Genomic DNA, 22,587 nt, shown 5'->3' on the forward strand with positions numbered 1-22,587 from the left:
TAGTGGGGTGCACACGCCATGGACTTGCCATTCAGCCAATGACAACGGGATCAAGACAATCGTAGGGTTGGCATGATAGGTTGAAGCAGGACAATCGTTCGCAGGTGGTAGTTGTATACTTGAATGGACCAACAGTCGAGAATGGGAGGAAGAGGGAGGAAGCTGAAGTGGAAGAAGTGGGAATTAAATAGGTTGGACACCTCTTGTATAAATGCATGAACACTGTACATCAAACCTTGATATTGAGATCACCCCCCTCTCGCACCTCAAACTTTCACACAAGATGCTCTTGGGCATGCTGATCACGATGTTCTAAAAAAAGACCTCATGTTTCATTTGAGAAAATCGAATGGGAGGGTACAATGTGGGATTTACTATGGAGGTCGGAAAGCTGGTCAGCGCCAGATTCATGATTTAGCGAAATAGTATGTATTACCTTGGGATTCCTCATCTCGAACGTGAAACTGGGTCAGAAGGTTCGCTGGGACATGCTGATCAACTTCATTCATTTAAAAGTCGCAGGGTTCATTGTGAAGATTTAAAATGCGGGGGTGTCCAAATGGTGGATGATGGGAAATAAGGAGCGGACGGTCCACCGCCCCGAAGTTGCCCACCTCCAACTTGAAAATTGGTCAGCATGGTGCTCTCGAGCATGCTGATCAACTTTTTCTAATAAAAACTTCACGTTTCATTTGAAACTTTAAAATGCGAGCGTCCAAAAGTTTGAAAGACGGAGACATTCGCAGGGTCTGCGATTCATTAATTTTCATGTTTGCTGTTCCAGCATAGCTCAGTCAAATCGGCTCGGATCAAGAAACTTGAATGATGGAAATGCTCGGCTGGAGCAGGAGAATCGTTCCCATGTAGTGGATTTTGCAACAATGCTGATTGTGAGGAATTGGCTGATAGCGCGCGCCATATGGACTATTATGGATAGACCATAAAGTATAATCCATCAATCCTTCCAGTCATGCAAAGTAGCTGTGTTACACAAAGAAGTCCCTCTGCGTCTCCGGCTGTATCAGGGTCAAGCTACTTTACAATGAACAACGACCACTTCTCATATAGAATCACGCTTACAAACATAAAGGTGTCTGTATCTCCAAACTTTACAATGAAACGTGGGGGTTTGAATAGAGCAATGTGCTCGGCTGAGTCAAAGCGATCTTGTGTCAAAGTACGAAGTTCATCGTGGCCATTCCCAGATTTCGCAATGTCGCTACCAGCCAAACTGGATCTGGGGGTCGACGTCTTCGACGACGACCACCAAAAAAATATTTTTTGGGCCAGTTGCGACATTGAACGTGAAACTTTCACACAAGGTGCTGTTGGCCAAGCCGAGCCCATTGCTCTATTCAAAACCCCACGTTTCATTGTGAAATCTTGAGATACAGGCACCTTTATGTTTGTAAGCGTGATGCTATATGAGAAGTGGTCTTTGTTTAATGTAATGTAGCTAGGCCCTGACAGAGCAAAAGATGCAGAGGGTCGTGTTGTGTAACACAGCTACTTTTGCATGAATGAAAGGGTCAATGTATAATTACTTTATGGATCATCTAGGAACAGGCATGTGTTGCTAGCTAACGGCCACTTTTGTCCAATCATCATTGTTGCGAGATCCACTGCATGGGAACGATGCCCCTGCTCCAGACATTCATTTCCATGATTAAAGTAGGTTGATCCGAGCTGATTTGACTGAGCTGCTGTCAAAGAGAGATTACATCACTCTGGACATCAAGCACGCTCGATGTAGCTCAACCGATGTAATCTTGTGTGAGCGTAACTCAACCAAATCAGCTCGGATCAACCTACTTTAATCATGGAAATGAATGTCTAGAGCAGGAGCATCGTCCACCTACAATAGAATGCACAAAAGTTGGGAATGCACAAGAGTGGCTATTAGCTGCCAATGTATGACATAAAAGTGAGGGTTGCGTACCTTTCATGCATTGTCCCTGAAGTCCTGACTTTTTAGCTGAGTTACCCAAAGAGGTCCTTCTGCATCTTTTGCTCTATTATAGCCATACTACTTTACATTAAACAAAGACCACTTCTCATATAGCATCACGCTCACAAACATAAAGGTGCCTGTATCTCCAAACTTTACAATGAAACGTGGGGTTTTTATTAGCGCAATGGGCTCGGCTTGGCCAACAGCACCTTGTGTGAATGTTTCACGATCAAGCTTGCCAATCCCAGATTTCGCAATGTCGCCACCAGCCAAACTGGATCTAGGGGGTCCACCTCTTCGACGACGACGACCTCCAAAATATTTTTTGGGCTGTGGTTGCGACATTGAACGCGAAACTTTCACACAAGGTGCTGTTGGCCAAGCCGAGCCCATTGCTCTAATAAAAACCACACGTTTCAGTGTAAAGTTTGGAGATACAGGCGTCTTTATGTTTTACCTATGCTGTAAGCGTGATGGAGTTGCTTTTTCCTAGTGGATGGTGTCGGCTGCATTAACGGGGAAGATGAAGAGCTGAGTGAAACCGCACGTAGTGGTTACACAAACGCGTCCTTGACAGGTTGCTACACAAATGGATGATGATGATGATTGCCTTTTGTGAAGGTACGTAAGTAAACAGCATCCAATAATGAAGGTGTGTCAAGGTATGCATCACATTTGCATGTAGAAGAAGGTCGAGCTGCATAAACCAATTTGTATATGTAAAAAGATACATATTCATATTGAATGAGTCACTCATCCTGAAACTCAATGGAGGGATCTCTTCACTTTTTCTCTTCTCAAGCTCCTTATTGTATCACAAAAGCCATGTACTTCTTGCATGACAGATAACCGGACCACCTTTATTATTCCATCTTCGAAGCAATAGTATGTAATCCACAAGCTAGTAACCTCCAACAAGCGTGTAATAAATAAACAATGCTTTATTTCATCTAGCTATCTTGCTACATATGTACTGTACATTGCCACCACCATCGTCGTAGTCGTCCTCCGTCATCATTCCTACTCGTACTCGTCACCAGTCCTCAATCTCATCCGTCACACCAAACATCCAAAAATACACAAGTTGAAAAGAATGGGATCTTGCAGGCTTCCTTTTGAATCTCGCTGTCGTCATCATTGTCATTGTTGTAGATGGGGTGATCATCGTAATCGTCATTGTTGTGAATGTGGTAATCATCGTAATCGTCATCTCTACAAATAAGAAAGCAGGCAAGTTAGACCATCTGGTACCGGAATGATGACGATTTGGTATACCGTTAGGCGATCCTCTCAAAAGAAGAAAGCAAATCAGAAGGAATTCACAAACCAAATCACCACCATACGAGCAACGTTGGGCGATCCCTTGTTCTTGAGAAGGCACTGCACGAATCACGCAAGGCCAGTTCGATCCATGGCAAGGAAGGACATCACTTACGTAGAGTCCAGGCTCATAGTCGTCCTCATTCATCCTCTCCAAAGGAAGAATGATCCCCAATCCTTCCAATCATTTTCCCACCACATGAAAAGAAATCCTCAAGGGAAAGAACGTGGCTGTCACGAGAAGACCGTGTTGGTTAAACACATTCACAAGCTGTTGCAAATCCCCTTTTACCTCAACACGGTGACCATGCTCTTCCAGAAATCCATCGTCGTCGACCCATCAACTCAAACGCAGGCCTATAGAGCCCTGGGCGCGTTCCAAGAAGCTTTTCCAGCACACTTGGCTAGTGCAGAGCGACGCAGCGACCACTTGATACAGGCTGGGACTTGAACCCAAAGAGATGATGATGATGCCCCAAGTTGCATTGCCTGACCAAAGAAATCTATTCAATTCATTAATAGCACACACACACAATAAGCACCCTTTTCATTGCTTGTTTCATTGTACTTGCCTTTTCCATATACACAAAGACCCGTTGTTGTTGGTTACTGGAAACCGAAAACCATGGTGTAGCATAGTTGAGCCGAAACAAAACGCCAAACCAGCCAACGTCTTGAAACCAAACTTGCTCTCTATACAAGCTAACGCGTCAATGGAACCAGTTCGGCTGCAACATTAGACTCTGAATGTACCTGTTGACACCAAGCGTAAGGCGGGAATAGCAACGGACAAGAAGAAGCAACGATATCGCCATGGCAACCACCAACCACCAACCACGCTCATTTCTCAGCATTTGGACACACACTCACTCCCTGACAATGCATGTTCAGAACTACATTAACACCTCACAGCCAACAAGAGCACTCTTTTATAGTACATTACCTTGATCGCAATGTCGTGAATGGAATAAAAGCAGAGGAGTGAGAAAGAGAAGAGAAGCGTTGTCTCAAGTCGTGGAGCTGCTGTCCCCCAAGTTTAAATCCCCTACTGCTATTACACTGAAACTACTCAATGACCCCACATACACCATCCACCCATCATGATCATCACCCTCACGATAGACAACAGGTACACGCAAATAAAAGAAATGATCCTCACGTATAGCAAAAGGGTGTGTGTCATTTTACACTTTACATGATAATGATGATCCAACAACAGCCATTGGCTTACTACCAGGTTAGCTCAACTCAAGAAAGTTAAATGATGGGTAAGCTAGGCTAGAGCAGGACAATAGTTCATATGCATTGGATCGGGCAACAAAGGTGGATGGGAGGAATGGCCTGCTATCAGAGGTAGTCTCTTCGTATTGTGGGTCGAAAAGGATTAAGCAGGTTCCTGTAAATATGAATACTACGAGATTTTAATGTGTTTGTGTAAACATGTAAGATCATTACTCCATAGGTAGCCTTAAGTCATTGAAAGGTAAGCGAGCAATTCCAGCCGCTAGCCGTAGGTTATTATTAGGAAGCAAGAACAAATTACCAGTACAGCGGTTGCACATATATACAAATACATAATAAAGGCACAATATGGATCATACAACGGCAAAGACCTTCTTGTTGACAATGAAGCGAAGATATAGCATGACCAACGCAGCTGCCACAGTGGGAGCACCAGCGAACTGGATGGCAGCTGTCCATCCTTTTGAAGTCTGTAGCAAACCTATCAAAGGCGTCCCAAGGAGGTTTCCAAAGATGGTGAGGAAATAGCACGTGCTGAGACCTTTTTGGATATGCTCTATACCAACGATCTCTGCAGTCACCACAGGGAACAATGACACAAATCCACCGCCAGTGAGCCCATAAAGAACACAAAATGCAACAAAGGCCCCATATGAATTGGCAAATTGCCACACAACCATTGTAAAGATGCCTTTAACAAAAATAACGCCGTTAATGCCATTTGATGTGTGGTAATAACAACGCCAGCAATCGTACCTGCAAGGAATGTGCATCCAAACATGGTGTTGAGACGACCCGTATGATCGGCCAAAAATCCCAGGGTAATCCGGCAGACTGAATTCATTCCTGGTAATGTTGCAATGATTGTTAGCAATCAATATCGATGAGAGGATATGTCTAAGAATATGGCGTTTTACCTGACATGATGGATACGAGCGTAGAACCAGTAGAAGCATCGGCAAGGAGCACATTTGAAGCATACGTAGGAGCAAGGAAGAATGGAGCTATGTATCCAAATGGTACAAGGAAACAAAATAACGCGAGTAAAAAGAACTTCCATGAAAGCATCGAAGGATCAAAGAATGCATCAAGACCTTTGGAACCAGTGTTTGAAGGTGCTGGTCGAAAGCGACTCTTTGCAAAGATAATGGCTATAACAAGGATGCCGAAATAAATGCAACCAAGTACACGCAATGCCATACGATATCCAAGCTCATCAATAAGGCGCACTGTCAACGGGGATAATGCGACACCACCGATCTAATTTTTATGCATCATGACCAGTGAGCATAGAATAATGTTGTTGGTATTGAATTTAAGCCCTTACCCCTGATCCGCTCACTGCGATCCCGGCAGCTAATCCTCTTCTCTTGGTAAACCATTGCGGTGGCAAGGTAATAGAAGGTGAGAATACGAATGCACCTCCTATGCCTACGAGAAGGCCCTGGCAAATGTATCTACGATATCGATCCAACATGATGAGCAACACTCAACATCACCATGTATCAATCCTTTATCCTTACAATTGCCACAAGGATGTTGTGAAGCTTGCAAGTACCATTCCCAATGGACACACAATGGCGCCAACGGCCATTGTAGCACGATATCCAAATCGACTAATGATTGGTGTCAAAAATACGCCCAATGATATGAGTAAAGAGTTGGCCATTGTGCCAATAAACGAGATGCCAAATTGAGTTGTGCTTTCCGCATACACTTCTTCGAGATATCTATACCCATATTATTATTACTCTAGTGCTTGTCAATAGCATGTGGATACTTGCAATCGTTGAAAATTACCCCATGAGAATGAATTCCCAAAGACGGTAAAGTTGACTAGGAAGGTTGCAAGCACTGCAAACCAACCTGGATTTCTCCATCCTTCTGTTTCTATCGGTACCTCCCATGGTTTTTCATTTGCGTCTCCTCCTTTTTCAGTTGCAATGCTTGCATTATCGTTTTTAGGTTGTGCTTGGACTCCACTTTCTCGGCTCATGATCCGGCTCACTTCATTTACACTTCCAAGAGCGGGGAAAGGGGCGGACTCTGCAATGCGTGGATACGTCGTTGTTGTTGTTGCATGATCAACCTCGCTATTGGCCGAGCGTCTTCGATTTGTAATGGTAGCAGTGGCTGTTGGTGATGATGCATAATCACCATCCTTGATATCCGAATCAAGGCTTTTTCGTTCGAGATCTGATGTAACGGTCTTTATAGAAGAGGTCGTCATCAATGTATGTGGTGAGTATAAATATCGAGATAGGGTATCCGTGTGAGACTAATGAAACAGAAGCTTTGGAATCAGGCATTATTGCCTCTTTTTATATATCCATGGAGAACGGGGAAAGTTTCACGCGATCCTTTCTTGATATTTCTGGTTGTGGAAGATCATACTTCTTGTTGTACCACGATTTCTCTCACACATTTGTCGGCCAAACTTTCCCCGATTGTGTTGGCGGATCACATAGCCACATAGCCGCACTTGCCACGTAATCCGCCACTTGCAAGTATAAAGCATACAACTTGGCTACATGTAAAACAAAGCTGAATAGATGTACCAATGCATCAAGATCATCGTAACATTGATAGCCATCATGAATGTAAATAAAAATGGATGTATAGTATTAACCACGTTGTTGCGTGCAGCATGCTAAAGGTTACGGGGGTTACCGAGGAAACGGCTTCCGCTGGAGGATGTTGCAGATCAGTGATTGGGATGTATTTGTAATTCAAAAAGGGGCGCATGTGACCAAGGAACACAACACAAACTCAAATTACGTTTATCGCAGCTAGACCAAAAGCCATTGAAACATACAAGTATAGCTCTTTCGATTGATTTTTGCTGTGTGGTAGAGGTTATTGCAGTCTTTGATACGATCATATCATCCACGGACATGTAAAAAGCCCTGTTGCATAAATAGCAATACCTGCAACTGCATCCCAGCCGATGTATGACGACCTGTCTCGTTGTGTTTGTGTCACTTTTTTGGTTGTAGGCACAATCTCCAATTGACCGAAAATGATGCAAAGCCAATCGTCATTTCAGTTACACCAAATCCGTGCCACTGGATTGATCCATAACGTTTGATTTGTAAGCTGTCAGTGTTTATGGGCATGTGCTTGGATGGCTCTGAATGATTGTGCAATTCAGGGATAATATTGCCAAAAGCCGATATATTCATAACGCTGGTGGATTGATAGGTATCCATGGTGCTACCTTGATCACATCTCCTCACTCGAAATAGCATTCGATTTTTGCGTTGAGCATGTTAAATTTACACGAATCATTTCCAAATCCTTATCCTGCTGTCCCATTGTATGGCAACGAACGATGCATGTTACAAGGCTTTGCTTTGTAATAGGTTTATTGTCTTGAGCCATCCTCACCTTGTGTTTTAAAACAGTGGTTCCTGATCTCCTTGGTGCCTGGCCATATTACCAGCACCTATATTCAAAAACAAGTACAACAAACCTCTATCCTTTGTGTATGCATAAAAATTCACACGTTTACCATGTTCTCTTTCAGCCTTTGTATATCGTTGTCATTGTATACAGCACCATCAAGTGCCATCTTTTCTTCGTGCGTTATGGACAATCATTGTGATCCAAAAATCATGCATGTATTGATGTCTTTGATTATGATCCATAGTTTACTCTTTGTGCTTTTGCTCATGTATGTTTTCTTGCCTTGGTTTTAATGCAAGATGGTTTCTATTCTACGTCCTCGTTGTAAGGCTTGGGTTTCGGATGAAGAAGGAAGCAGGAACGTGGAAGGTGCTAAGTGTTTTCCAACAAGGATCAGGATGAGGCTGAGAAGGATGAAGGATGTCTACTGGTCGGGAGGATGTGATGGGACACAAAGAGAAAGATGAGTCAAGAAACGAGTATGAGAAGATAACACGAGAGAACCGACTGATGGTTTATTGCTGAATGAAAGCTAGGTATATACATGTGTAATGAGGAATGATGCCAAAAGGATAACGAGTATATACAAAAATGAAGCAATAAAGCAAAGATAGATGATATGAATGTATATCCCTACAACTAAGAACCACAAGGACACATGTCAAGCATGACACTCGTTGACAACCCCATACAATGAACCCGTTTTCCTCGTCTTCATCACCCTATGTCTTTGCGCAAATCCACCATCACGTTTGTTTCTAACACCTTACCTCACTGACACTGATACGTTACAATACAATCCCTTGAATCCACTCTTGTTACCCTTCGTCGTCGTCATGAGCAATGAAACTGTATAGCAATGTCGAGTTGCAGCTTTTTTCCCTCGCCTTTGTCCAAGTTGCATGCACCAATCATATAGACACAGTTATACAACAATAAACAATGCTTGCTGGAACCAGCTTTACGATAGTTTTCAAGTGTGTCTTGAACGCTGATTTATTCAAACATATGGGTGTCACTGGAAACAGTTGCTAGGCATCGTATTGCTGCTTGCATTTGTGAAAGCAATTGCGCTCCAATGGCGTTGTTGAAGGCAATGACGAGTAGTGTGCGTTGTGTATAGGTAAAAGCTTTTTGTCCAGCAAGATAATCCCTAAGGAGTGTTGTATCAGCCGGGGTAAGGTGAACAATAAAGTCATTGATACAGAGATAATCCATGTGTTGGAATGTATGATACATTGCCATTTACTGTTCTGGTGAAACAACTGGAATGAGGCGACAGTGACGCGCCATTCATGGTGAACATTGATCTATTAAGCGCCACCATGAGCCAATATTTTCTTGAGTTTACAGGGATGTGTGTGAGGGCATCGGTGTTCCTGATGCCAAGTGGCAACCGATGAATGTGAGATATCATTTGTTCAAGTCTAAGACACACATGTTGGATCTTTATTGGGTATGATGGATAGCCTGAATACAACATCACCCCCCTCCAGGTTGGCACTTGGGTGGTATACTAGCGCAGGGTCATGCGTTATTTATGCATGGTGTTTTCTCCGACGTTTGGTCTCCCTGTGGTGAAGGAATTGTGGTGGATCACGGTCTTTCCAAAACTGTTCGACGAGATAAAGGTCATCAAAGTTTTGCGGTGGAATCCATGAGTCTTCAGAAGGAGGATAACCTTTCCAGCAGACAATTATTCAAGATTGTTGGGGTTGGTACCCTTGTAGTCGATGATCCTTTCAACCACAAAATGTTCTTCTCGTTCGGTTGGGTCGGCTTCAAGCTCATCTAATGAAGCAGGTTTAAGGTCCCATGGTGCAAAGCGGTGTGGTACTTCTTTTCCCGAATCCTCATCAAGAAGGATGTAAGAGCCGCCTTTGGTTACACGAATGACCTGGAAATGGGCCTGCATATTTGCGCTTGAAGGTAGCTTTGTTAAACCTGTCACGCAGCATTACGTGGCTTCCGGTGGAAACTCGACGAGTTTGTGCTTCATGTTGAACTTCTCTTTCATCAGGTTGCTGTACTGCTAAAGCTCTTTTTCCTAATGGTGGGGAAGAGAACGTTCTCCATATTGCTCCGATTCTTTTTCAATGGGTCCTCAACATTCAAGTCGGCCAATGGTCCATCATCACTGCACGGTAGTCCTTGAACGCGTTGAGACGACGACCGAACATAGCGACAGGGACTCACTTTGGTACGTTTGGGTACTTTGTTGTCAATGCAAGCTGTGTGCTTGGTAAGAAAAAGTCCCATGCACCACGTATGCCATCCAAACGTTTGCTGACAGTTTCTTTGGTCTTCTTGACCCATGCCTCAGCTGCACCATTGGCGCGAGGATGATAGGGTGTGATGAGGCGGTGATCAACTACCGCAAGTCTCAGCAAGATTTTGCACGATTTCATTTACAAACTCGGTGCCGTTGTCTGATTGCAATATCTGTGGAAACCGAATTCACAGAAGACTCGGTTAGCTGCTCAGCGACATGTCCTGCATCTTTCCAAGGTAATGGTCTTAATATACAAAAGCGTGTACAGATGTCAACCATAACGAGTACGAAGTTGTAACTCGGCTTGTGGTTGGTAAAGGACCGGCAGTATCGATAGCCCAATGGTCACCAGGACGCTTTGCTTCTATTGATTTCAAGAGGATGGAAACCAGAACGTGATACGTTGAACATCTGGCAATTGAAACATCGGCGGACTGTATCCAAGAACCTGTTGGCGCATTGATGTCCAATTCATCCCATTACTACGATAGCAGCAACGATTGCATCCGCACCATAATGGCCAAGGAGATGGTGCTCATCAAGGATCTTTTGGCGTTCATTAGGTGGTGGTGTCCACATGTCAGGGATATAGTCCTGTGTAAGTAGACCTGTTAATGGAGTTGGTTGTTTGGTATCGAGGTGCATTGGCAACTCCATGCTTTGGTTTTTTGATTGAGATCTAAGCGTACGTCTGATAGCATGTTTCTTCTTTTTATCAAGCTGTTTTCCCATTGGTGATTGTTGTGTGACGCCTGGGATTGTGCCGATGATATCCAAATTACCCCCCTCCAGCCTTGGTCCTTCTGGATAAAGGCGTGACATATGATCAGGTAGGGTGTTATCGGCACCAGGGATGTGTACAACTTCAAAATTGTAATCAATGAGAGTAGCCATCCAACGAGCCATCATATCGTTGGCAAGCTTTTGGGAGTGCAAGTATACCAAAGCTTGGTGATCGGTGAACAATTGGAATTTGGAGCCCCAAAGGTATTTGTGGAACTTTTGCAAGGCAAAGACAACGAGTAACAGACGTTTGAAGATGTTGTAGCGACGTTGATGCTTATTGAGCGAACGAGCCATAAACGCAATGTAACGCTTTTTGCCGTCAATGACTTGGAACAAGGCAGCACCAATACCCACATCAGAGGCATCAGTAGCGACCGCAAAAGGATAACGAAGATCTGGATGACCTAGCGTTGGGACTTTGGTAAGAAGCTCTTTCAATTGATCGAACCGAGTTTGACACAAAGGTGTCCAATCAGATGGCTTCAAGACTTTTTTGGTGGTCAACGCACTAAGAGGAGCCATGAGAAGAGATCGATTGGGGATGTGTTGTTGAAAGTAATTGACAACACCCAAGAAGCTCTGGACCTCTTTGATGGATTTGGGCACTGGCCATTCAAGCACGTTTGTGACTTTACGGTGATCCAGTGTGCGCCCGTCAGCGGACACGCAAAAGCCAAGAAGGTAAACCGACTTCTGTGCAAAGTGACATTTGTCAGGGTTCAAAACGAGATTAACATTGGTCAATGCTTTAATGACAGCTTCAACATGGGGAATGTGCTCATCCATGGTCTTCGAGAAGATAACGATATCATCAACGAATGCAGTGGCAAAAGGCATGTCCTTGAGCAAGGTTGACATGACTCGTTGAAATTTAGCCGAGATGTACTTGAGGCCAAATGGACACCCAACAAACATGTGGTGGATATTGCGTACAGAGAAGGTTGTTTTGGTCGATCATTCGACAATCTCGAATCGGTGAAAAGCACTTTTAAGATCGAGCGTGGAAAATGGATGCACCACTCAATGTTTCAAAGACTTCTTCGATAAGAGGTAATTCATAATGGTCATCACGCAAGTGACGGTTCAAGTGCCGAGGATCCAAACAAGGGCGTTTCTCACCAGTGTGTTTGCCAGTGACATCCTTTTTAGGTGCGAAGGTGATGGGACTATGCCACTCAGTGAAATCAGGTGCATAGGTAATGATGCCATCTTCCAACCATTTGGACGGTTTCATCAAGCAATGGTTCCCATTTTTTAGGCACAGGGTATGACTTAACACGTTCGGTAACATCATCGATGGTGTCAAGTGAAATCTTTGATTCAGGTACGGTGCAAAAGGCGTTCTTGGGAATTTGCTGATTAGCCTCAATGAGCGGTTTCAAGGTGCGTTCAAGAAGAGCACGCTCTAAGCTGTTACCAGCAGGTGAGTCATTGGGTACGTCAATGCAGCCAATCTCTTCCTCGATATCGGAGTCATTGTTCTCATCAAAAGAATATGGTAGTCCTCCAATGTAAATGCCAAGTTTGCTATACAAGTCAGTCACTGCCAACAAGCATCGGCTCTTCAGTATCAACAACAGCGAAGGAATGCCTGATGGTACGTTTGTTACAGCGGATGACAAGGGGTTCAGTTTCACCTTGTACGTTAACATAATTATTCTTCCCAACAGCCTTTACATGAACAGACGGCAAAATTTACTGAACAACCAATTTTATTGCAAACAAGTGTGGAAAGCGTACTAATAGTTGCGCCCGTATCAGGAATACCGCAATCTTGTGATCATTCTGCACGAGGATTGGTAAGTAAATTGTATTGGGATCATCATGTTGTGTATTGATTAACTGCTTACCTTGTGCCTTCTGATCAATATCCATATCATCGTCAGAGCCACCCGAATCGGATGCGGCAGGAGCAGGTTGGCTATCCTTACTCTTTGAAGCAGGACGCAATGCACGAACCACACGCTCACCAGTTGCCTTACCCTTGCCCTTAGAGGCCTTGCAAACAGCCAAGTGACCATAGTCAAAAGGTTCGCCACAATGCCAACAAGGTGTGCTTGAAGGTTTGCTTGATGAGGATGGTGCATGTTTGGAGGCAAGTAAAGAAGCAGAAGGTTTGTATGGCTTTTTCAAGCCCTTCTGGTTGCACACCTCAGTGGTGTGGTGAGCCTTGGCGCCATGGTACTTGCAGCCCTTGATGCTGTGAGGGTTGTCCTCATCATTTTTTGGCTGTTTCTTGGGGCCACGACGACGAACAGGAGAAGCAGATCTTGATGGTGATGATGAGCGAGAACGACGAGAGCGACGAGAGGAACGGGAAGGACGACCACGATCATCATCACTAGCCGACTCATCCGAGAAGTCATCAGCAATGTCACGTGCTTGATTTGCCACGTCGGTGATGCTGTTGGGTGTGATGTTCTGACGGCGAAAGATGGTTTGGATCTCGACCCTCAAGGATTTGCTCAAAGAGCCAAGGAACTTCATCGCCAAAGCATTGTTGTCAGGTACGCCACCAGCACGACGAGCAGTACGAAAGCGTTTTTCGTAAGCACGAAAGGTCTCGGTCTTGCGCATGTTGAGGGTCCACACCTTAGCCGACATCTTTTGGCGGGAGAGAGAGGAACCAAAGTGGGATCGGATGATCTCTTTAGCTTCACACCAAGGTAAGTGGCGATCAGCTAGAGTATCCTCAAACCAAGAGAAGTCTTCTTCAAGAATGTGCATGGATAATAAACGCTCCCAATTCTCATCCTTGACCATACCATAACCACTGAGGACCGCATCAAAACGTTGTATGTAACGATCGATGGTGGAGTGAACATCCTTGGACTTGTTGATGTTGTGTTTGTGGTGGCCCTCAATTTGTAGCCATGGCATGTTGTGAGGTACAGGAAGCTTACCACTCTTGTAGGTGGCATCATTGGTGGTACTAGCACTTGTTGAAGCTGTTGAGCTTTCAGACGAAGCACTAGACAATGATGGTGATGGTGTGGGGGCAGCAACTTGTTGCTGGAATTGCTCCATAAGACGCTTGGTGCGCAACAATGACTCCAAATGCACTTGTGCATCGACCAAGTTGGCACGGATGCGGGTCACCTGATCACGCTGGGAGCTGACTTGGTGCTTGGATTGCTCAATGGACAGAGCTAGCACACGTTGTTGTGCTACAAGCACAGCTTCCTCAAAGCCTTCTTGCAAGTTGGAACCATCCACATGGAGACCAGTGATGGGAGCAGGGGCACCTGGTTGGTCCAAGGGTGAAAAAATTTGTTGAGGATGTTTCTCGGTGGAACCGGTATGCACCTTTTCAGGTGCAGATGAGCCAGTGGTGGTTTGAGAAACAGAGGTTTCACCTGAACCAGATTGTCTTGATCCTTCAGGGGCAGGAGCAGAGTTGTTGTTGTTGCCTTGGTTGTTGCCATGGTTGTCAGAGTCTGACGGTCGTAAGAACAATGCCATCACGATATAACATCACCAGGAAGAGGTTGACCGTTGTATGGTTGTGTTAGATATGATGAAATGAAAATTTTGGTCCTGAAAAATGTTATCAAGCAAAGAGACAAGTAGGGCTGTAAGTCAATGAAAAGCGAAGATAATCATGTATTAAGATATGCTCGATACATGCGTATTTATATTCTATGGAGTGAAACTAGCTGAGATGAGACGACAGTAGACGCACCATTCATGGTGCGGTATTAGATCTGTTAGGCTGTAGGTAATAATGCTAGAGGTTCAGGATGTGTGTGAGGTATCGGTGTTCCTGATGCCAAGTGGCAACCGATGAATGTGAGATATCATTTGTTCAAGTCTAAGACACACATGTTGGATCTTTATTGGGTATGATGGATAGCCTGAATACAACATAAAGTATAACTATACAAGCGAGTTTGTGTGCATGAAGGAGGTTGATACGAAAGCGGCGGAAGACGAAACGTCGGAAGTAGCCTAGGAGACCCCTAACGCATGTCATTGGTCCGGTTGACGTTGCCGTCCGGCTCAATTATTTTGCCACCTTCCTTTTTGGGAAATTTTCAGAAATGTGATGTCACTCCATATTTAACTTGACTGAGACGTAGGGCAGTATGAGGTTGTAGAGAGGTTGTCAATCGATCCAAATACGGTAATCACAAGGAGTCTTCAATCGTCAAGTCCAACAAAAGCAATCGCAACTGCTTCCACACAAAAACGTCCACAGACAAAAATATCAAAGACGAAAGACAAGGGTTTTAATAAACGTTTTCAGATGCTATACAAATAACCACGCTCAGCTAATCTAGTGGATGACAATGCAAAAGTTTCACTTGGGTTAAATTCTCGGCCAAATATGGCAACGCGAAGGTTGACCATCCCACCACGGACGTCTTATGACAAGAAGCTCTTATGGCGCAATTGGCTAGCGCGTCTGACTGTTAATCAGGAGGTTGGTGGTTCGAGCCCACCTAGGAGCGATGTTCGATTCCCGGTAATCAAAGAGTGTTTGTTTTGCCAATTTTTCGATTGGGGTCACGTGACCAGTTCATTGGCAACGAGAAGAATCCAATACATGTTGTCGAACTCAATCATTTAAGTATGTCAAAGAAGATTGTTGCGTACTAGTGGACCCTTGTAAAAGGGTGCCTCAGTTCCTTGTTCTTATTATCAAGTAGCATAAGCAATCGTAGTAGCAAAAACGTGCGAAAAGAGAAGGGCATACACATCGCATATCTATAAACATCAATTTCATTTCTATCAACTATGTTGCTAGCAATATGCATGTGAGTAGCAGGTGGTATACATTGAAGAAAAGCAATTCTCTCATCTTCATCTTGCTATGTTCAAGTAATGTATTATTGTGTTCTTGTACCAAAATTGCAGCTATTATCATCCCATGAGTGCTACTATTTATTACGTTCTTATAATGTAATCTTATCTTTCTACCAAATCAGCGTTGCTTGTTGACATGAAAAATGTCTGCACTCATCGCTTTATCAGCAGGCGTTTGTCATGTACCCAAATGTATTGTTGTATCGTGAGGATGGATGCTGTGTGGAGTTGTAGGTATGTTACACAGGCTGGTATTCAGATTCATGCAGCAATTTCGCATGACCTGGCATGTCTTGAAAGATTGTAAATGCTCAGAGTAATAAACATTGTCATTAGACAAGAAAGAAGGAGAAAAAAGGGGGGGTTAAAAAGACCGTGCTTGTCATGATTGCATATCTTGGAGAAAATGAAATCATTGTTGTCGGCGACCAGCAGCATCTTATATGGCATCATCATTGAAAAATGGCACTTGTATGTGTAAATAGCATATATTGTTCAAGACAGTGTTATAATGGGATGCCCCCTTTTGGTGGTTGTTTGGTTGTTTCTAAAGCGAGAGAGCGCATATGACGGGCTTCATTATCTGTAGTTTGTAAGGGGAGGAAGGGGAGTGTATCATATCTCTCTCTTTCTCATTCACACAAAGAACACGACGACGACGACCCATTCCTTCGTTTCAATGGCTCACCAGAAAAGACTTGAACGATCGTCGACCACACCATCGAGTAGTGAAAGGAGCAATCAGCATCACCGTCATTCCCCATTCACCCATGGGCGTCCACTTGACATGGCCAACTTGACAGCCAATGAGTCAACTTCAATACGACCTTCGACACGATCTGGATCTCCACCGCTCCACCAATTGGACACTGCGACACCAAGCGATCATGTTTCATGCGATGAGGCGACACCTGTTCCACGATCTGATAACGTTACAACCACTAGTGAAGGGCTGCAGCAGCAATTCGGGATCTTTAATGATCATTCCAGCCTCTTCGAGCAAGTGAGCCGCATCGATTGTCAATTTGATCAATTATCTATCGTGGGTGACAATCCTATCCTCGATGACCAGGATATACAACATCAACATACGAGAACGAATCGATCTGCAAAAAGAGAAGGCGTATCCACAAGCTCGACGACATTGAAAGAACAGGAAAAGGTATTTGGATTTATCGTCAACAGGTCTCTTGCTGATTCACTATCATAGACGATCGATATCCTGAAGAAAGAGAACTTTGGATTGAAGCTCAAGATCTACAATCTCGAGAAACGGCTGGATGAGTTATCACCGGACCATATGGATGATGCATTGAAAGAGGTGAGTTATTAAGCAAGTTGTTAAGGGTGATGTGCTGACAATATCAATAGAACGTTGATCTCAAGGTCCATATCTCCATTCTGACGCAAGAATTGAAAAAGTACAAGAAGATGCTTCTCGATCTCAATCATGCAATGGATATCTTGCAACAACAGCTTGACACCACCACGGCAGCTGCTACACCATCATGTGATTTACAACACGGGATGTCTGCCGAGGAGAAAGCCGACTATGATGCAATCGTTGCCAAATGCCATCGACAAGAACAAGAGAATCAGCGCTTACACAGAATGCTCAGTGAATTATCATCAGAGAATGCGAGATTACGGGCATCACGTGGAGGATCTATGGGTGGCTATGGGGGTCTCAGTGGCAAACTAGGAAGGAGTAGCAGCTACAACAATATCAACAACGTTTCTGACACCGAGATGGATGTTTGGTCTACTCATCATCGACGTCGTCGTTTGACATCTGGCGCTGAATCCTGCTCCTCTTCCTCTTCCTCAAGGTACAACACCACCACTGCTACGACCACTTTAAAAGATGCATCCTTCCAACATGAAAGACAGGCCATATCATACAAAGAGTTACGACAGGTAAGAATACATACGTGAATGGTGTATCAACTTGCTGATTATAAATGAAAATAGACCTTGAATCAAGTACAAGAAAGGAATGCAGAGATGGCGTCGCAGCTTGTTTCGAAGAACAAAGAATTGGATCAGATGTATCGGGATTTGGATGTCATGTCAACATCATTGCACGAAACAAGACAGCAGCTACGTGATAAAACGAATGAATGCCAAGCCTTGAAACGTGAATTAGCGATGATCGAGGAACGACGAGAGCGGATACCAACAAAGGATATCTCTGAGCTGCTCAATACAATCAGCAATCTACGACGGGAGAAGGATGATTTGGATTTGATCGTGAGAGAATTGAGACAAGAACTCGATGGCAACACGTTCAGCCACCAAAACGAGATTATCAAGTTGGAGAAGGAGATTGACAGCCGCGAAGAAGAATTTATCAAGCTTGAAGAGCAAGTACTTAAGGTAAACATGGCTTTTCCAATCGCAAACAAACGCACTCTTGTTAATGCATGAATCCTAGGTGGTTGAAGGGGCCGAGAGATTGGAAGCTCGTGAAAAGGAAAAAGATTTGGTCATCAGCGAGTTGAGGCGCAAATTGGAGCACACTGGTCGTCATCGCAAAGAGGATTCCATGGATGAAATTCAGCGATTGAGACAAGATATCATTATCAAAGAGACTCAGATTGCAGAGCATCGAGAACAACTTGAGGATGAAAGGCTATGCAAGAATGACATTGATGAGCTTGAGCAGCAACTGACAAAAATGAGACAAGATGTCAAGCAAAAGGAAGCATGCATACAAGAGCTGGAGGCAGAGCTTGATTATGTCACTGAGGGCTTAAATGAAGCACGTGCACGATACGAAGATGACCTCAAGGATCTTGAGCGACAGGTCACTGAAATTGAGCGGGAGATACGCGAGAGAGATGTGAGGATTGCATCATTGGAAGGACACCTTGAAGCACAAGCCGATGCCACCCAACGAGAGAGGAATATCCATGCTGAGGAAATCAAAGACCTTGAGGACAAGATACATAGCTTGGGAGATACGCTGCGTGAAAAGGAGTTGATGCTTTCAAGCATGCAAGTACAACACCAGCAGCAGATGGTGACAGAGGAGGATTATGAACACGATTTAGCTGCTGTGAAAAAGGTTCGTGCATATGATGGTGATGATATGAGGATGTAGAATCACTCATTGAGGCTTTTTCGAATAGCATATGGGTGCCAGACTTATTCAAGCGGAAGAGGATTGGGAGAAAAAGATCACTGCTCTGGAAACCAAGTTGACAATGGCCGAGAACAAGCTCAAAAATGAAAGGCGGATTTCCAAGGAAAGAATCAGTGAGGCATTGTATGCCAAACGTACGTTACAACAAAAGCTACACGCTGCCAGCAAAAAGAATGAGTTACTGAATGAACTTTTGGATCAGTACAAGGCGAACATTGAGGTCAAGTCACATCCTTGCATGTTGAAGTTATACTAAATTATATATATCCTATTTGACAATAGCATGGGTCGTGGACACAAGCGTATCATGTAGTGAATCAATTAAACAAGGAGTTACAACAAGAATTGGAGGATCGGGATCGGGACCTTGAGCGAGAGACGTGTAGGCTACAAAACATACAAGAAGCGCATGCCAAATTATCTGAAGAGAAGGAGCAATTGGAAGATTTATTAGCACGCAGGAACAGCATCATCACACATTTATTCGAAAGACTCGAGGTGAATAGCAGACGACAATCATTATGATTCAAGCAACAACTTACACATACCGGATATAGAATACCCAGGAACGTAAGGCGGTGATGGAGAGCGTATTACTTCGCCAGGCAACAGAGGAGATGGATACGAGCATATACATGCGTTCTGATTCTGGATTGAGCTCTGGATGAGAATACCACATGCGCATTTGTCATTTATACCCGAGAAGTTTACGCAATTTCCCTCATCACTGTATTATTATATTTCATGGCATGATGTTGCTTCCACCCTATCCAGCAATAATGCACCACCTCCCCGATTTCTCATTAAAACGATGTTCTTTGATTTCTACTTTGTACACCTTACAGCGAGAGATGGAGATAAGGGATCATTCATGTATGGCATGGTGGTTTTCTATCAGTATACAAAACAAGAACGCGTCTGTGTGTTTGTTTACTACGTGTTTCATGTAGCATTTATTTGTCGACGTGCCACCATGCAACATGATAAGCACCTTGCCTTTCTTGGTTTGGTCGCACAGTAACTGAGAAGTAAACGAGAAAAAGGAACCGGCCCATGCATGGCATTCCAACGCATCTTTTCCTTTTCTTTTTCAACTTTTTCAACGAATCATGGCACCCATCATTACTCCAGAGGTGACTTCAAGTATCCAATGGCTGGCCCAAATGAATGTGGATGTTGAGCTCGAAGCGGTTCGCAAGTCAACTATTATTGGCACTATTGGTGAGAAGAAGATCCCATTTACAGCCGTATTTATGATATGCATGTTGATACGCACACACCCCAACAGGCCCCAAGACAAACAGTGTTGAGATGATCACCAAGCTTCGCAACGCTGGCCTAAACGTGGTTCGGATGAACTTTTCACACGGCACATACGAGGTAATCTCAGATAAAGACTTGACATGCCGCAAGACGCACAAGACTAAGCGCGTTATTTTTACACACACATATACATAGTATCACCAATCCGTTATTGACAACACGCGTAAAAGTGTGCAATGTAAGTTTCTTTGATTGTTGTTGTAGTTGTTGGGGAGGGATGAGGCTGAGAAAGCGTGTGAGCAGGTTGTTAATGAAATACCATTAGTGTACCCGGGCCGCGAAACAGCCATTGCATTGGACAACAAAGGACCCGAAATTCGCACTGGAAACATGCGTGATAATGTTGAGGTAAATACAAGGGGTGTGTTCGCGTATACTTTTGAGTGAGCGCCGCTCATGTATGCTTGTTTTAGGTGGCTATCAGTGCTGGTCATGAGATGATTTTCAGCGTCGACGAGCAATACAAGGATATTTGTGATGACCAAGTGATGTACATGGATTACAAGAACCTTCCCAAGGTGATCAAGCCTGGCAAAATGATCTATGTCGATGATGGTGTTTTGTCGTTTGATGTCCTTTCGGTGGATGGTGATGAAATTCGTGTCCGGGCACGTAACAGTGGCAAGCTTTGTGCACACAAGGGCGTTAATCTTCCTGGTACGGATGTGGATTTACCAGCCTTGTCAGAAAAGGACAAGGCGGATTTGCGATTTGGTGTCAAGAATGGCGTCGACATGGTGTTTGCTTCCTTTATTCGTAGTGGCCAAGATATTCGTGATATCCGCCAAGTCCTAGGAGAGGATGGAAAGCATATCAAGATCATTGCCAAGATTGAAAACCATCAGGGGGTTGCAAACTTTGATGACATTTTGCAGGAGACGGATGGCGTTATGGTGGCTCGGGGCGTAAGTGGTAGTGTGCTCATTCTTTTGCATTCTTATTTATTTACTTTGTTTGCAACCAAATAGGACATGGGCATTGAGATTCCTTTGGAACGAGTCTTTATCGCCCAAAAGATGATGATCACCAAGTGTAACCTTGCTGGCAAACCCGTCATTTGGTAAGCTTTCTTGGATTCCATGTGGTACAAGTAGTAACAACAACACGCATTAACACGCCATGCCTTTTGTTTAGTGCAACACAAATGCTTGAATCGATGACCGTAAGTAATTGGTTAAAGGGTCCAACAAGCTTGTTGTATTGAATAAGGCTTCTTTCTTTTGCATAGTACAATCCTCGCCCCACACGTGCTGAAGTATCAGATGTTGCCAATGCTATTTTGGATGGAGCTGATTGCGTGATGTTGTCAGGAGAAACAGCCAAAGGCAACTATCCTGAAGAGGCCGTGCGTACCATGCATAGCGTTTGTATGATGGCTGAGTCAGTGTTGTGCTATCCTGCTGTCTTTAATGAGATGCGATCTCTCACATCGCTTCCAACGGAGACGACTGAGACGGTTGCATGTGCTGCTGTCAGTGCTGCCAATGAACAAAATGCTGGTGTTATCATTGTGTTGACCACCTCTGGTAATAGTGCAAGGTACATGTATAGGCAATAACGATCCCATAGTAGTGAACTAATCGAAAAAAACAATAGATTGATTAGCAAGTACAGACCCAAGGCACCCATTGTTGTCGTTACCCGTAACCCACAAACAGCTCGTCAAGCCCATTTGTCGCGTGGTTGTTTCCCCTTCTATTATAACAAGCCTTCATCATCCTCTGCAACCTACAGCAGCAGCAATCACCTTACTGTTAGCGCCGCTCATCTAGCTAGTCCATCAGATCATGCACCTTGGCAAGAAGATGTGGATGCACGTTTGATTTGGGGTGAGTTGCATGTTATAGTGTGATTATTTCAATAATCTATTAACGGTTTCTTTTGTGTTCTAGGTATGGAGCAAGCCATGAAATATGGCATGCTTAAGCATGGTCAAGCTGTTATTGCGGTCCAAGGCTGGCAAAGTGGTCTTGGTCATACCAATACCTTGCGTGTTATTTATGCTCCATAGTTGTTTTTCTGTTGTTGAGATATAAAGAATCAGTATTGTTCCACGGAATTTCATGATAGAACCATTCCATCGGATAAAAGGTACCTTTGCCACTCACGTACGTTGCTCAGCCCTAATGTAGTAGCTTTGGCTGAGAATTTGATTCACCTTTTATCGCATGATTTAGAGTGTAAAAAAAGTAATCATCTCCCATATATGCAAAAGTATATATTTATTCGTGTAGTTTGTTTTTATATGTATCCTATGTATCCGTGTGTGTGGGTGTGTGCGATGGAAAGGGGGAGTAATGAATATGCGCGTGAATGGTATTGGCCTAATTCAGTAAG

The 22,587-nt window shown here is 44.0% G+C and overlaps 7 protein-coding genes and 1 non-coding gene across 8 annotated transcripts; 3 read left to right on the forward strand and 5 right to left on the reverse strand.

Annotated features, from left to right (window-relative positions):
* Nucleotides 1–4,866: 4,866 nt before the first annotated feature.
* Nucleotides 4,867–6,743, reverse strand: O0I10_008708 (uncharacterized protein; the record flags this gene model as incomplete). Its single annotated transcript, XM_058488710.1, has 6 exons — nt 4,867–5,204; nt 5,270–5,359; nt 5,431–5,773; nt 5,841–5,970; nt 6,037–6,243; nt 6,298–6,743. The coding sequence occupies 6 exons, from the start codon at nt 6,741–6,743 to the stop codon at nt 4,867–4,869; spliced, it is 1,554 nt and encodes a 517-aa protein (XP_058340533.1).
* Nucleotides 6,744–9,614: 2,871 nt separating this feature from the next.
* On the reverse strand, nt 9,615–9,833 carry O0I10_008709 (uncharacterized protein; the record flags this gene model as incomplete). The annotated part of the gene is made up of 1 exon (XM_058488711.1): nt 9,615–9,833. One exon carries the CDS (start codon nt 9,831–9,833, stop codon nt 9,615–9,617), a length of 219 nt encoding a protein of 72 aa, XP_058340534.1.
* A 101-nt stretch (nt 9,834–9,934) lies between these two features.
* O0I10_008710 (uncharacterized protein) lies at nt 9,935–10,326 on the reverse strand (the record flags this gene model as incomplete). The annotated part of the gene is made up of 2 exons (XM_058488712.1): nt 9,935–10,055; nt 10,115–10,326. 2 exons carry the CDS (start codon nt 10,324–10,326, stop codon nt 9,935–9,937), a joined length of 333 nt encoding a protein of 110 aa, XP_058340535.1.
* A 209-nt stretch (nt 10,327–10,535) lies between these two features.
* O0I10_008711 (uncharacterized protein) lies at nt 10,536–11,834 on the reverse strand (the record flags this gene model as incomplete). Its single annotated transcript, XM_058488713.1, has 2 exons — nt 10,536–10,624; nt 10,703–11,834. 2 exons carry the CDS (start codon nt 11,832–11,834, stop codon nt 10,536–10,538), a joined length of 1,221 nt encoding a protein of 406 aa, XP_058340536.1.
* A 326-nt stretch (nt 11,835–12,160) lies between these two features.
* Nucleotides 12,161–14,438, reverse strand: O0I10_008712 (uncharacterized protein; the record flags this gene model as incomplete). The annotated part of the gene is made up of 2 exons (XM_058488714.1): nt 12,161–12,519; nt 12,827–14,438. 2 exons carry the CDS (start codon nt 14,436–14,438, stop codon nt 12,161–12,163), a joined length of 1,971 nt encoding a protein of 656 aa, XP_058340537.1.
* A 915-nt stretch (nt 14,439–15,353) lies between these two features.
* O0I10_008713 lies at nt 15,354–15,427 on the forward strand. The gene has a single exon. It is a non-coding gene; the product is annotated as a tRNA-Asn (tRNA).
* A 1,142-nt stretch (nt 15,428–16,569) lies between these two features.
* O0I10_008714 (uncharacterized protein) lies at nt 16,570–19,595 on the forward strand (the record flags this gene model as incomplete). The annotated part of the gene is made up of 8 exons (XM_058488715.1): nt 16,570–16,944; nt 16,993–17,103; nt 17,154–17,699; nt 17,754–18,158; nt 18,217–18,849; nt 18,914–19,147; nt 19,210–19,425; nt 19,485–19,595. 8 exons carry the CDS (start codon nt 16,570–16,572, stop codon nt 19,593–19,595), a joined length of 2,631 nt encoding a protein of 876 aa, XP_058340538.1.
* A 441-nt stretch (nt 19,596–20,036) lies between these two features.
* On the forward strand, nt 20,037–22,261 carry O0I10_008715 (pyruvate kinase; the record flags this gene model as incomplete). Its single annotated transcript, XM_058488716.1, has 10 exons — nt 20,037–20,148; nt 20,216–20,307; nt 20,386–20,428; nt 20,516–20,598; nt 20,664–21,155; nt 21,219–21,310; nt 21,385–21,412; nt 21,479–21,789; nt 21,847–22,079; nt 22,143–22,261. The coding sequence occupies 10 exons, from the start codon at nt 20,037–20,039 to the stop codon at nt 22,259–22,261; spliced, it is 1,605 nt and encodes a 534-aa protein (XP_058340539.1).
* Between the last annotated feature and the right edge of the window lie 326 nt (nt 22,262–22,587).

This window comes from Lichtheimia ornata (assembly GCF_029851405.1).
Source record: "Lichtheimia ornata isolate CBS 291.66 chromosome Unknown scaffold00047, whole genome shotgun sequence".
In the NCBI taxonomy this organism is placed as follows: Eukaryota; Fungi; Mucoromycota; class Mucoromycetes; order Mucorales; family Lichtheimiaceae; genus Lichtheimia; species Lichtheimia ornata.